At 41.0% G+C, this 16,082-nt stretch overlaps 1 protein-coding gene across 1 annotated transcript; it reads right to left on the bottom strand.

The window, feature by feature from the left end:
• Positions 1-1,502: 1,502 nt before the first annotated feature.
• oxtrb (oxytocin receptor b) lies at positions 1,503-9,461 on the bottom strand (the record flags this gene model as incomplete). The annotated part of the gene is made up of 2 exons (XM_083668825.1): positions 1,503-1,738; positions 8,537-9,461. The coding sequence occupies 2 exons, from the start codon at positions 9,459-9,461 to the stop codon at positions 1,503-1,505; spliced, it is 1,161 nt and encodes a 386-aa protein (XP_083524951.1).
• Between the last annotated feature and the right edge of the window lie 6,621 nt (positions 9,462-16,082).

The following is a 16,082-nucleotide window of genomic DNA, read 5'->3' on the forward strand; positions in this document are numbered from 1 at the left end:
CAACAAACAACAACCCAGATAAGTGAAAGATCAAGAACCTTTTTTATTTAAGGTAAACCATCCCTTATAATCCGCACATACACACAATAACATGTGTTGATCACCCAAATGATGCTAAATAGATAGATTCATTAGTGTTGGAGCATACCTGATAGCTTATGTGCACATCTTTACAAAACTATGACAAAGATAAGTTACACTTAAAGCGTTTTTTAAAAGCCTGTCATTGGTTTGAAGGTCATTGGTGATCTCAGAATAAATCAATGACAATGCAATATCCTTGCCTGAGCAGCTAGATCACAGAGAGACCAGGCTTCACATGTAACATTATTCTGTTTTTCATTCTGCCGTAATCGTGAAAGGTCAAGCTGGTATGAACCAGCTCTGTGGCTACTGCGAAAGCAATATGAGGTGGTTACAAGGGAAGAGGAAAGAAGAGAAAAAATTGCAGCAAAATATCAAATACTCACAGACATAAAACTTCACAAAAAAGGCATACACCATCAAATGTTTGATTGTTATGCTGTGACTGACAGCCTGGTGATCAAAAGCATAATCCTGAAAATGAAATGAAACAGGGACAAAATCCTCCCCTAGAAGATTGATATTTCAGAGTGATCTCAATATAGTGAGTAATAAAGTGCAAGGTAGTCTTGTGTGACTCTTTAAGATCTCCTTTTGGGGAACTACTCAAGAGGAATAGAAATGTGAGATACAGGATAGGGTGACAAATACTAGTTTATGTCATATAGAGAGGTCTCTGTGGGGGTGGAAATGGTATAAGGTATCACAGTTCCAGGATCTGAAATACTAAGAAATATGTGTGGTGTGGGGAATGATGGTGGAGGTCTGCATGAGGGGTTGAGGCAGTGTCTTAGCCATTGCTTGTCCTCATATAATGTAGAGGCCTCTTTTAGAGATAGACGGTATTTTGGCGACCCAAACTCCTGGTCTCTTTTAGGGGTAGATGCTATCTGGGCCTTCCACCCAGTCCACACCCTCATGTTCTGAAGGTCTCTTTCATGGGTAGATGGTATCATGGCCACCCCAGGCCTTTCCCTCAAGTGCCTGAGGTCTCTTTCAGTAGAATCATGACCACCCCCACTCCTGGCCACTTAATCCGAGGGTCTCAGGAACTCAGGTGCTTTTAGTGAAAAGGGTATCTATCTTCCCCAGTCCACACCCTTCTGTGTTGAAGGTCTCTTTTAGGGGTAGATGGTGTTATGGCCCCCACCAGTCCACAACATTATGTACTTGTTCACTGGAGAAGGGAATATGGCCTACCCCAGTCCTGTCCCTCATAGGCTGAAGCTCACTTTTCGTGGAGGGCTATCTAACCTCTCCTGGTCCTGGCCCTCACGTGCTGAAAGTCTCTTTTTCGTGGATGAGGTATACTGTATCTGGCCTCCCTCACATGCTTACGGTCTCTTTTAGGGGTAGATGGTATCATGGCCTCCCCCAGGTGAGGGTGGGGGTCGTATGGCCTCCAAGAGTCCTAACCCTCATGTGCTGGAGGTCTGAGTGACGCTCCTCTGGCTGCTGGTATTCTTAATGACATAGGTGTTGCGGCTGGGCTGGCGCTCACAGCCACACAGGGAGGCTTTCAGATACTGGTTAGAACAGCATGAGAAGCACTGCATCAGGTCATGGAACAGGTGCCCCGCAAACAACATGTAGATCCACGGATTACAGCAGCTGTTCAGGCTGGCTAGCAACATGGCAATGATGAAGGCCATGTCTGAAATAAATAAGAGGAGAGTAGACATTACTGGAATGGGAATACTTACAACTTACACAGCTATTAATAAAACAACAGCAACAAGACAAAAAAACAGAGTCGAAAATGTTTTGCCTTCCCATGTCAACCTTTCCAAATGGATACTGTGCCAGTTGTAGATTCTTTGAATTGTTTGATGTTTGAATGAGTAAGGCAATTTTTCATCAAAGTGCTACACTTTGGCAGGCAATCATGCACCATCCTGCTATTCAAAAAAAGGAAACAGTTAGAGGAAATTCTCAGAACAATCTTCTGCCATTCTTCTCTGTGCAGCTGGGGCTTTATTCAATCAAACCTGAATCAGGTTTTCTGGTTAGTGAAAAACATCATTCTTCACTGCAATAATACAATTTTGATTTGATGTACTCAACAAAAGTGTTTACAGAGTGAGACAAAAGAGACTCAACAGCACACACTAATTTAAAAGTGGTATGTCCTGGAATGTTATATTTGGCCATCCCAGAAGAGTTGTAAGAGAATAAGTCACTCATTTCAGTGGATTCAGAGTTCAGTGGATTCATTCCAATATATTTTTCAAGACAACATATCAAAGATTGACACACTTGCTCAGCATGAGGTGCAAGATGAAACATTTGTGCGAGTCTAGTGTTGCATAAAATAAAGAAAAACGTAGTAAACAGAAAAATAAATCAAGGCAAGTGACTGCTGGTTCCTTTTTTTATCGTAGCTCCATTTGTAGCCCCAAGTAGTTGTTCATAGTTTGTTTTTACTCCATTGCTACAATATATAGTACAGGCAGTGGCACAGAGACAGAGACAGAGACAGAGACAGAGACAGAGACAGAGACAGAGAGAGAGAGAGAGAGAGAGACAGAGAAAGAGACAGAGACAGAGACAGAGACAGAGAGAGAGACAGAGAAAGAGACAGAGACAGAGACAGAGACAGAGAGAGAGAGAGAGACAGAGAAAGAGACAGAGACAGAGACAGAGAGAGAGACAGAGAAAGAGACAGAGACAGAGACAGAGACAGAGAGAGAGACAGAGAAAGAGACAGAGACAGAGACAGAGAGAGAGACAGAGAAAGAGACAGAGACAGAGACAGAGACAGAGAGAGAGAGAGAGAGACAGAGAAAGAGACAGAGACAGAGACAGAGACAGAGACAGAGAGACAGAGACAGAGATAGAGACAGAGACAGAGAGACAGAGACAGAGAGAGAGACAGAGAAAGAGACAGAGACAGAGATAGAGAGACAGAGAGACAGAGACAGAGACAGAGACAGAGAGACAGAGACAGAGACAGAGACAGAGAGAAAAGAAGAGAGACATACAATTACAGCTTTCCATCTCACTGTTCATTTTGCAATAACAGAAGGCAAGTTAAGTGTAATGTCTCGTTAAGTCAATGTCTTGACTTTTTCATGTTATTCTTTTATTGTTTCCTGTTTATTTGTGTGTTCCTCACCTTGTCTCTCGTTTAAGACACTTCACCACCTGCCCTTGTGTGTTTCCCACCTGTGTGATTGTCTACCCTGCCCTGATTGACTTCACCTGCTCCTCATCATCCATCTCTGTGTATTTAGTCTGTGTGTTCCCTGTCTCTGTGCCAGTTTGTCTTTGTACCTTCGTGTCATATGTCCCAGCATTTCCTTGTGATAAGTATTCCTGGTTTTTGATCTCTAAGTGTGTTTCTGACTTTGCCTTTTTGCCTACCCCTTTTCAGATTATCTGTCTGCCTTTTTGAACTGCCTACCTGTGTACCAAACCCTGCTTTGCCTACCCCCTTCCTGGATTATCTGCCTACCCATTGACTGCCTACCTGTGTACCGAACCTTTTTGAAAGTAAAGACTATTCTATTGGATTTAAGTTTTTGTCTTCGAGTCGTGCATTTGAGACCTCTGCCAAAGTACAACAGTCATTACATTAAGTACATTTCTGTATGGTTTGGGAGGAGGGTGTGCAACCTTTAAACTACATTACATTAATCCCTACCAGCGATCGGACATTTTACTAAATTAGTTTCAAATTAACCAAATTGACATTGGTTTGAGATTTAACCTCCTCCATCTCTCTTTCCTCCGTATGCAACTGCCCGTCTCAAAGGTGGCTGGTCTGCTTTATAAACAAACCAATCACAGGTAGTCGTATGGCATGAGACGTCTTATATAACCAGGGGATGAAGGAAACCCCCACCACCGCTTCAGAGCAGAGATGGATCAAAAAGGGTTGAGGATCAAAAAGGAAAATATGTTTGGAATCGCAGTCTTAGCATCAAACTATCTACTTTAAAGCTATTGCATGCAGTAATGTTTAAATAAAAACATCCTTAAGTATTAGGTATTGAGCCTACAGACATAGTGAGTGTTAGTTCAGCAAGTAAGTTTAGTAAGTAATATGTATTTTTTAATTAAAATGTTAATGTTGGAAGAAGTTCAGGTGAATATCTTGGAGGCACTCATATTTTCAGCCGCAATATTTGGTCCAAAAAATTAATAAAGTTAATTTACATTAATCATCACCAGAGCACTCTCAAACCTTTTAGTTTGTACTCTGAAGCATGAATGGTGAGGTCTACACGTGTAGATAGAATAATTGTTTCCATCTCAGAGAGAGAGAGAGAGAGATGTGCTCTCAACAGTCTGATAAGTGCTTAAGTGCTTATTAGCAGCCTGATTAAGTTGGTTACACAACTAATCATGTGCTAATTATGCATACCCATCTTTAAGACCGTTGGTACTGTATGTGCACTGAATATTGTGTTCTCTGCTAATATGAAACATGTTGGACCTCTACTTGACTGGAGATAATGGACCACTGTGCATATGAGAGTTCCTGGTTAGCTGGTGATGGATTTTAGATAATGAACACTGCTTTGATCCAAGGTGCACATATTACTCTGCATGGGAGGCCATTATTATACCAAACTTAGATTAGCTCATTGTGTTGTCTTTCTGTTACGGTCAGAGCTAAGGAACCCAAGCGCAGAACACAGAGTCAGGACACGTATATAAAATAATCAGGTTTTAACAGGGGAATAGTGGGGAACGGAGTAGCTGGGTGGAATGGCAAGCAGGGTAGGGTAGCAGGGGAGGCAGGGCAGACAGGTACAGGCAGGCAGGTAGGTAGACATGGCAGACTGGGCAGGTAGACAGGGCAGGCAGGACGGGTAGACAGGCAGACAGGCCATGTAGGCAGAGCAGGCAGGACAAGTAGACAGGCAGAAAGGGCATGTAAGGCAGACAGGCAGGCAGGCTGGCAGGTAGATAGGCAGGCAGGCAGAAACTGGGAAGTGGTCTAGTAGCATAGAGAGAACATGGTAAGACAAAATACTTAAGACACAAAGAATATAGATGGAACTAATTGCTGCTAAGCGGCCGAGAGCAAGACTGACTTGTAATGACAAACAACAATCTGGCGATGAGTGGATGGGAAGCCGGGGTTTAAATACTGTGAGTAGATGAGGTGATGAACCACAGGTGTGAAGGCCAAACAGGTGGAGAAGATGACGAGACTGATTGCTGGAGCCTGGGCCACATAGACACACAGACACACAGACAGACAGAGACAGACAAGAAAGAGAGAGGTACTGGCACCGGCTAGGTGGAGGGCGTAACACTTACAGTTTAGCAAATACATCACACATGAAATGACAGGATAATATTAAGAGTTCTTCTCCACATAAGTAAACCTGACAGCCGTTAAGAGCTAGGCTGACAAATTGTTTTGATTGTGACAGCTTAGGCAGACACTGGTTGAATTTATGACAGCATGACTCATATGGTCTCAACACATAACCATAACCTCAAGAAAAGTGGAAAATAACCGCTTAGGAGATGGTGGTAAAGCACATAGAGATCCTTTGTTGGCTGAGGGGGTGACTTCAAACATCTACTAGATACTACAATCCCTTTCAGAATAATATTTCATGGTCAACATGTTGTTTGGCATCTTGTTTCATTCAGAGCTAATTCAAAACTGGAGTTGCTCCCACACATCTGTGAGTTAGAAGTCTCAAACTTCATATGCCTTTGACTTATCCTTTCAGTCTATTCAACTGCATTTAATACATTGCTCAATGGCTCGCTAGCAACAGGAGACAGTGGTTGAAAGGTCGTTTAGAGCAGATAGACTCCCCAGAGCTCCCATTTAACGGAGAGCTCTAAAGATACAGTAAGAGGAACAAATCTCTCCACAAACAATGTTATTACACAGGAATGACACACATAAGCCTGAAGCCCTTTGAGACCTCATAAAGAGAAGGGAACACTTTGATGTCATAGCAGGCTACATTTACTCTTTCTGAGTCTCCAATGAGCTATGGCTTTGAAATGTTTTACTGCAACTTCACTGCAACCTGGTCACCCTCCCTCCTCCTGACAAAAGGATTTAAACATGACCATTTATCAGCTTCAAGCTTGAATGGTTTGTTTAAACCATTCCACAGATATGTTTGTATGGAAGCATGAATGACACCTGCATGATAAACAGACTATATTTGGGCATTATGTACACATAAAGCTAGACAGACTAGCTGAATATATGTGAGTGTCAAATGCACTAAACAATGTACATTCTAAAAAACAAGATTGAGAACTCAAAGAAATAAACAACCTTTTTCAAGAAGATGGTAACCCATTGACAACACACAAAACATTTTCCTAATATTTTTGTTTTCCTTCTAAAAACATGGTAACACTTTACATTATGTGGCTCTACCCGCCATTGAACTCAGGTAACAACAAAAAAGCTCAACTTCATTACTATGAAATTACAAAGCATCTTGTTAACTACATTGTGAATGTGAATGTGAATATTTATATTTCTGGAGTAATTGATACATTCAAGATATGCTAAAGAAGCTTGCTTGAGTTTTGAGTGTATGGTTATTATATGATCAGTCCATTTCTTGAGTTATTGAACAACAAACCTTAGATTTAGTCTTACAACCTTTGGTAAAATAACCTTATAGGCATTGGGACCCCTTTGGGACCCCTTTGGGACCCCTTATGGCTCAAGAGCACATCAAAATCCTCCATAATGTAACTTTAATATAAAGGAATAAGAGCAAATTCATCAGGCATATGAAAAAATGCAGCAGGTAAGACATAATGGGAGGGTATGAAGATGAGTGACGACTCCACAGGTCACTCTCTCCCTTATTGGCTCCCAGACTGATGGCGCATTCGTGACCAACTCGGAAACTCAGAATTCCCACCTGTGATATTGGACCTCTGAGTTCGGAGCACTCAAGTGATTTGAGGTCGAAAACTCCCAACAACATGAACGCCATGGGATTGCTGGCGTTGGCAAGTTATAATCGCTTTAACTTTAAATTCTGTAAGTTTGCAACTCTCCAAAAATGGATCTCATGCACAAAAACAAACTACAGTGTGTATTCAACAGCTGAAAAAAATGTTGTTATATTTCCATCTCACTTAGAGTAAGCTTCTGTGAATCCTGCCATGCTTGTGGTTACTTTCTTGTTGACATGACGTCAGAGAACTATAAGTCGGAAACTCAGAGGATGATGAATTAGTTTCCCACTTGTAATTACGAGTTTCAAATCAAATTGATTTTTCCCACTCAGAGCTCGCATTTGCGAGTTTCCGACTTGTCTTGCATGCATTCTAATAACGCATATACATGATAAGCCATATGTGCTGGGTTCAACACTAGATACAGGTTGCGCCCAGTGTTTAACACATTTGAACTGTCGGTGCAGCTTGGGCTACCTCAAACCTCTGTGGCCTGTAATGCCACTCAGGAAACACCATTGAAAAACAATGTGCAATGCCGTTCTTGCGCTTATCATGGGAATGCTGCTTAAGGCCTCCTTTAGCAGAGGTGCACAGGAGGGGACACTGCTTCTTTTTTTAATTAGCCTACTCAAAAATAATTTCACAGCATTTACTCTGTGTCAATATTTTCTAAATGTTTTGAATTTGACTTCTGAAGTCTGCCAGTTCGCGGGCGAACAGAGAGAATTGCAGCACCTCCTACATCCGAAGGCAAATGCGTACTCCTTGTATTGAGTGACCGGCTCTCCAGACTTGCCGTGAAGGGCAAATGGGTGGGTATTATGCACATACCTAACACACCTAACATCTGATGGGCCAACCAGGGAGGGAGAAACGGACTTCCAAAATCAAGTGGGCAAATCCAAATAAACCATTTCACTAAGAAACAAGCTGTTTTTTCTACTGATCACACGCCCATGAGGACTCTGGCAATATGAACATCATGCATGTGCAACATTTAGTAATACAGCAAAATGGAAATAAAAAATGGAAATGTTTCTATTGATCACACTTGACATTTTGCCATAATCTGCTTTATTGCTTTTATGAAAAAAAATCCCCTAACTGTCCTGAAAAAAAAGGATTACACTTGATAGCTCATGTTTATTGTTTATTTATGAAATATATATTTATGACACTAGGGGAAATAGGGGGAAATCGGATTAGATTTGACAGCGTTAAATCTAATTAGATTAAATCTAGTATAGGTAAAAGCTAGTATACATAGTACTATTTAAACATAGTATAGGCCTATAGGCAGTCGACTAGTGAGTAAGGTGACAAACCTTAATCTACAATTGAACTCAATCCAATCCCTTTCCGCATCATACGAGTAGAGCGCAATTAGCCTACCTGCATCAACCACTTGGAGTAGCCTATTTAAGCTTTTTTTTGTCTTTCTCAAGAGCGACACCTTGACTTCACCCTGTATTGTACCTCGTCCATCGACACAAATGCATGCGTAAAAGCAATGAGCAACACGTAGGCAGGCGTATGGTTTTACCTTCTCTGGGCGCAGCAGGATCCCATGCCGACCACATCTGCACGAAGAAAAAGGGAGTCCAGCAAACAACATATGCCAGGACTATTACAAAAGTCATTTTGACAGTTCGTATCTTGGCTTTTGATATAAGCCTCACACTGCTCACTCGAGAGAGCGCCGCACCTTTGGATGCCCTCGGCGTAAGCGACATGCACTGATCTCTCCTGGTTTTTAATTTAAAGTTCTGCCATATTTTAAAACTGATCAGACCATAGCAAACACTTAGGATGGCCACTGGGATGATGTAGATAGTTAGACTCATCCATGTAATGTATGCCTTGTCGCCCCAGGGTTGCACAAAGTCCCCCCAACAGTCATAAACCCCGTTGCCCACCTCCTTTAAGGAAAATATATACACTTGAGGGGTACTGAATATTAGACTTAGCATCCAAGATGCAATCACATAGAAGCGGTCTTTCCTCTTGTACAAAGAGCGAAGTGGCTGGCATATCGCTAAACATCTATCTATAGACATTAAAACGAGCATGTAGGTAGACGCAAACATGCCGACGACCTGGAGGTATTTCACCAGCCTACACAGCAAGTCCGGTCCGTAAAAGCGGAACGTGATGTCCCATATGAGCTGCGGGAGGACCTGAAAGATTGCCACCACCAGGTCCGCGATGCTGAGGTGCCTCATGAAGTAATACATCCGAGACTTGCCGTGTTTGCTCGTATGGATAGCCAAGAGGACGCAGAGGTTGCCGGCCAGTGCGAGCAGTAGGATCAGGACAAGAACGGCCACTTCCACTTTGGCCACTTCCTCGTTTCTCTTCAAGGGGTTCACAGTCTGGTTCCTTGGAACGGTATTGTTTCCACTACTAGAGTTGCTCCACGTTTCATTCATCGCCCAAAAGTCGTGGTCTCTGAAAAGGTCCTCCATCATGCGTAAACGCGCCACTAAGTTTAGAAAGAGCCTTCAAAGACTGCTGTTATCTACCATAAGATATTGGTGAGTTGACTGATTCGCTGTCTTGGCTCCTTGTTTATTTGCTGATCATTTTAAATTTTTCCAAAGTTTAAAATTTGGCAAGGCAGTTTTGCGTTTACATGTTTGGTTGAGGCAAAAGGTAACGTTTTTATTCCAGAAGTAAGGAGGCGTCCAACCAGGCGTATTAATGAAATCTGAAAAAGAAACACTACTACCAGTTAGTCAAGGTAGGCTACAGTATATCAGTAACATATGACAGTGTGCCATTATTATTAACATCCCACTATAGCCTATGAAACACAACCTTTAATTTATGTCAGCCATCCATGATGATAATCATGATAACCATAGATATTATAATCATAATACTGATTAGTTGTGATATCTTAATCAAAACTATAATATTAGGAAGAAGAACAAATAATGACATACCTTTTCATCATGAAGAAATACTTATTTGCGCAACTGACCATTCCAGGGTATATGACTACCGCATCCCTCAGTACCTATAGCGTAAGTGAAGAGTGGTGCAGTGCTTCAAGCAATGTATACCAAGTTGAGTAAACTGTTTCAGGAGGAGCGGCTGAGATACTCGGGTCTGTCGCTAGAAGGCAGGCCACTAACATATCTTCAATTATACTGATTATTTCGCAAGATAATTTTTTTTTTTACCAAGACAAGCTTTATTAAACAAAGCTTTATCAAGTTGTAGTATGCCTACCAAGGCTGTAGTCTATTGCTATTGCATTTTGCATTTTACACGCGAAAGCTATTTCCTGAACGGCCTTTTGCCTTTTACACGCGAAAGCTGTCAATGACAGTAGATACACTCAACCTGCAAGTTAAAAGACACTCATTAAGCTCAATGGAGAAACATGTCTCATGTCTTTTAGTATAATTCATTAAAACAGCAACTATGCATGACGTGCACAGGCCCACCCAAAACCCCAAAACAAATCAGTTCTATTTTGACCATCGTTGTTGACTGAACGTTTACGTCACTGACCCTCTTGACTCTACGTAAGAAAAAGCCAGAGTGGTATATTAGGAATCCTGGAAAAAGCACCTGCGATAAGGCAGACATGGGCAGCATCAACCACAATTATCCATGTATTGATTACATGCGCTCGACAATGATCCTTCTTTCTGGCTTTCCTATATTTCTTTTTACGTTAAATATTGTCCACTATTGCCGGGGACCCTAAGCAGGCCTACATTTCTAATAACCATGCAGTCCTGACGGCGTTTACAGAGAAACCAAAATGAAATACATGAAGGCATCTAAAGTAATTCTAAACCAAAGTGACAGTTAAAAATGGTTATGACTGGAGGTCATAACCCCCCCCCCACACACACACTTTTCTGTAGGTGCATGCTTGTAGCGTGGAACCGAAACGTGCCATGAATGTGCCATGAACACCATATCTAAGGTGTCAAATTTAGCACATCGTCCATCTCTTTTCTCATTATCATCATTGCACATACCACCGAAGGCCTCTCTAATGTGGGTGTAATTTCTCCACAGTGCCTTGGTTGACTCTGCCGGAGCACTTCACGGAGTACTGGGCAGTGATTTTAATGTCAGTCTGACATCTGTCTTCCGAAAGACTTTCCCCCATCTGTGTGTGGATGAAGAGCAAAATGTGTACAGTGACTGCAACATGTTAAAAAACTTGTCAGCCTCTGGGCTACTGCCGTCTAAGGTGTTAACACCAACTCAGTTTAGTGAATGCACTGCACAAGGCACATACTTTATCAGAGGGTTTGTTTGTTTCAGGTGGGCCTGTAGACCATTGTATTTTCCTGACATGTTGCTTGCATTGTCATATGACTGACCTCTACAGTTTGAGAGGTCCAACCCAAGGCCCTCCATCATCAAAGTCACACAGTCTGCTAAACCTTTACCAGTGTGGCTCTCAATTGGCTCAAAGTGCAGGAATTGCTCCACCACAGTCCCGCTGCTGTCATCTGCTATTTTTTGGTGAGTTTTATTTACTAACCCATTAGCTCAATGAGTTCCTCACATATTGTCGATTCAGTTTAGTTAGGAAGCTGCTGTGTAAAAACTCCCATGTCAGTGTTCATTGTTCAGCCAGGAACATAACCAAACTTGACATCAGGTGCTAAATTTAGCATAGTGTGCAGGCCTGGGACAAGATGTGGGTTGATTATCTGGAGAGCCTAGAGGAAAACCAGATTGGTGGTCTCATTGTGAACCCTGTCATATTCCACCCAAACAGTAGCACTAAATCATCATCTCTTATTGGGTATTAATTACAATTAGTAAGTGGATTGATTATGAATGAGGTTGATTACCTGTTGGGCTTCGATGTCAGACAAGTGCAGTCCTTAACAAACTGTCCTCTTAAATTAGAATCCTCAATTTGACTTACATTTTTACAGTTCCTATTTACTATTTACAGTTCCAAAGCATACATTAGGCTTGACACTTTGACACCACATTTGTCAGTTATATATACATGTAACAGTTGTAGCATCCTAAGATTAGACTCACCCTAAGATAAGATTTTTTTTTTTTTATTTTTTTTTTTTATATAAATGTTTTTATTGTAGACGGTTCACATTACAACGTAGTAGCAACTGAGACAGTGTACAAAATAGAAATTTAAAAAAAAGAAAGATAGTGCTATAGCCAATAAATTTTCGTTTTTCTTTTAGGTAGATAGAAGGTTGGATGGTGTTCCTTTGTTTTCCAATAGAAAGAGTGTGTCAGCAAAGTACATTACATCAGCCTCTGCCAACAGGTAAAAGAGTACACAGCGCTTAACATCTACATTCAACATACTATATTTTCTTTTATAGTAAGAGCCACAGCCAATTTTGCACAGCCAATTTTCAACTCTCAGCCAGAGCTAGCGCCCCACAATTGAACTAGGTCTGCCCCATATAATACTTACTGTTTCCGGAACTCAGCCAGTGATTTGCTACAAGATTATACCAATCACCTCATTATCCTACACTGTGCTCTGCCGGAGCCAGGCATCTAAAATGAGTTTGTGTGTCTGCGTTAATGCTGTCACTTCTTCTACCTTTTGTTAGCCTTACTGTACAGTTAATTTGAAGAGGAAGTAATTCCCTGAATTGCTCAATTATCTATAATAATGGAAGAAATCTTTAAAATAACTGACCCCATGTCGCTTAACAATTGTTAGGAGAACTTCAGATTTCACATTTGTGCCAATTTTAATTTGTTTTGGTCTCGCAAAATCTGTTATGGAGTTATCTGAATAGAGTATGGAGGGGAGAGAGGGCCATAGGGAGGAATGTCAGAGGCAGACCGACCGCTTGAGGGCTGTATGTGTATCACATGCTCCTTGAACGCATTGCCTCGTTTTGAAGCTTTTTCTTTCTTTTTTTTGCTTCAGATGAAACAACTTTGAAATATTCAAAGTGTCATCATTTATCTCCATTCTGCAGGCCACTGCTCGTTTATGAAAACACTCATAATTCATAATTTGTTATATTCTGTCAGTCAGAAGGAAACACAACATGACCGTTAATGTGGTCTGTTACTAGTTACTATGGTACAGTATGTCTGAACCTCTCTGGCACCACAGTAAGACAGCAGATCCCCTGAAGCTTCAGAAGCATCTGTTTTCACACCTCCTATATACCTGAGCTCATTAGAAAGGAATAGCCATTCCATTCTTGTGATGCCATCTCTCTGGTGCCATCTCATGGGTGGAAAATAGAGATTAATGTCAAGCTGCTCCCACACCTGCAGACAGCTTGTAATTAACGTATGCTGGCTTCATGCATGGTATATTTTAGGTCATACATACAGTAGGTTAGGAGCTTACATGAGGGCTTCATCACCATCTTGATGTTCATATAGCTTCATATTTTAATGAAACCTAAAATAGAACAAATTAATTTGATTTATTGTTAGTGTTAACCAAAGCAAGCATAGAGGCCCTCATTCCCAGAGTGTTCACAGAGCTTACAGGGAAAGGACAAACTGTAGCTGAGTGAGACATGTTATAAATTAATTTATTAGATATTCAACACTCTATGAGGATGTTTAAAAACCGGGGTCACTTTTGTATCCATTCTGTATCTCCAGCCAAACTAAGCCTTGCTGTCCATCCCAGGGTGATTCTAGTCCAAAATGATAGTTTGTTCAATTGTAGATGAGGAATGTTGCTGTTACATTCTAAAACTACAGACATGGCTCAATTCTTTGTTTAAATTAAAAAATATATATATATATATTTTAGCCCTGCAGATGTTTTACCTTACCTTTAAAACTACTTATTCACAGTGCCTGTGCTGTGGTAGACTAACAAATAAAATGATTACCCAACAAAATGATAATGTTATTGATTTTTCTACAATTATGTCTCAAGTCCCCCTACATAACTGTAGAGAGATCCACATAAAACAATTGACTACCATTTTTCATCCATTCTTCATCCATTCTTGAAGCTGTGTCCAGAATCCAGCCTTGAGTTATTTCCCTTTTTAAACAATGCTGATCTTCTTAGTCTGTGAAGTCTAGCAATCTGGTACTTAAAATATTTTTATAGAGTGATGAGGAGATGAAGAGGTACTTTGTACTTGAGACTTGACAGGGATATTCGTGTTTTGAATTTGAGGAATGTGTAATGCCAGGAGTACTCAGGTAAAGGATTCAAACGCACGACTCGGAGATAAAAACTTCCAATCCAATAGAATAGTCTTTACTTTCAGAAAGGTTCAGTACACAGGTAGGCAGTCAACGTCCAGGAAGGGGGTAGGCAAATCAGGGTTTGGTACACAGGTAGGAAGTTAAAAAAGGCAGGCAAATAATCCGAAAAGGGGTAGGCAAAAAGGCAAAGTCAAAAACTCGGCGATCAAAAACCAGGAATACTTATCACTAGGAAATGCTGGGACGTATGACATGAAGGTACAAAGACAAACTGGCACAGAGACAGGGAACACACAGACTAAATACACAGAGATGGATGATGAGGAACAGGTGAAGCCAATCAGGGCGGGGTAGACAATCACACAGGTGGGAAACACACAAGGTCAGGTGGTGAAGTGTCTGAAACGAGAGACAAGGTGAGTAACACAAAAATAAACAGGAAACAAAAATGAACATCAAAGACAAACATAAACTAAATCTGGAGGCGAGGCCTTTACATACCATTTGTCGTTTTGTTTCAATTGAGGATGACTTATACTCTATGTTGGCCCTGGTCCATGTCAATAACACTTGGTCACTGTGTGTGTGTGTGTGTGTGTGTGTGCGTGTGCGTGTGCGTGTGCGTGTGCGTGTGCGTGTGCGTGTGCGTGTGCGTGTGCGTGTGTGTGTGTGCGTGTGTGTGTGTACTTGTGGATCTATGAAAACAACAAAACAGAAACAGTTCTGAAACTCAGAGCCAATGGATCAAACAGGCTGGAGACTTATCACTGAAGGTTCAACACTGCTATTGGGCTTGTAACCTGAGGACGTTCAACTTTAATATAGAGAGACCTTTGGTAACCTAGACTTTATTGACAATATGATGTTTATGAATGCCTTAAGCATCAGCCAAAATGATCTGCCTGTACATTTTGGTGACAAAAACCCCCAGATACACTAGTACCATGAACAGTTTTAAACTTCACAACTCTTCTAAACAGCAAAGGAACCACCAGTCAACACATTCATGTAACTACGATTTCAATTTAACTTTTTCAAAGCAATCCACTTCATAAAACCCACATTATTTGGCCAGAGACAGTATGTCAGATGATCACCTAAACTCTTTTGTTCAGACAGTGTAGCTCATTTTCCCACAACTGAATAGACTTTTAAATCCATGGAGCATGGACTAATATGAAGTTCCCACACAATCTCTGCATATCCATGGAGACGTAATTAATAATATCCTGTATTCAATTTCGGTCTAATGATTTCCCCAAAACATATTTTAGTCCAAATGGTCATGACATTTCCTCTTCAGCTCATTAACATAGCGTCCCTCCTTTCCTCCACCATCCAACACCAAACCCACCATCCAAAAACAGTCAAACATCTATTAAGGAGGGTGGAAAACCCCTTCAGACCCCCAGGTTAAGACACACCACTTCTGAGTTCAGTCTCTGATGTCTTTAGCTCATGGCTTTTCTTAGCATGACTTTTTTGAGAGGCATAGAAGATGGATTACTGAGGCACAGAAAAGCCCTGGATTGACTAGATAATCATAACAGTGCTGCACTGTCAGTGAGCTTTGAAGTTCCAAACAAAGGCATCTTTTAAATATTGTATCAAAGTCTCATTTAGATTTTTTTCTCCAAATATTTCCTCATACTGTCTCCTACAGTATGTCATTTCCACAGCATAACAAAATGTTAACCTGATATTATTATGAACGTACAAGCTATATTCTTATGTCTACTTGAATATTGCTATAAATTCCTTGATAATGTTATTGTTACAGTTATTGTTAATGTATGCAAGCCTTTACATTTCCCCCAGGGTGAAGCTATTTGTTACCCTGGCAACAAGCCTGAAAATTTGTCATGGAGGGAAAGTGGCACACCTTGAAATAGAAGATCATTAGAGTTTGTACGATGTAAGCATAATGT

Source organism: Argentina silus (genome assembly GCF_951799395.1).
Source record: "Argentina silus genome assembly, chromosome: 4".
Lineage (NCBI taxonomy): Eukaryota > Metazoa > Chordata > Actinopteri > Argentiniformes > Argentinidae > Argentina > Argentina silus.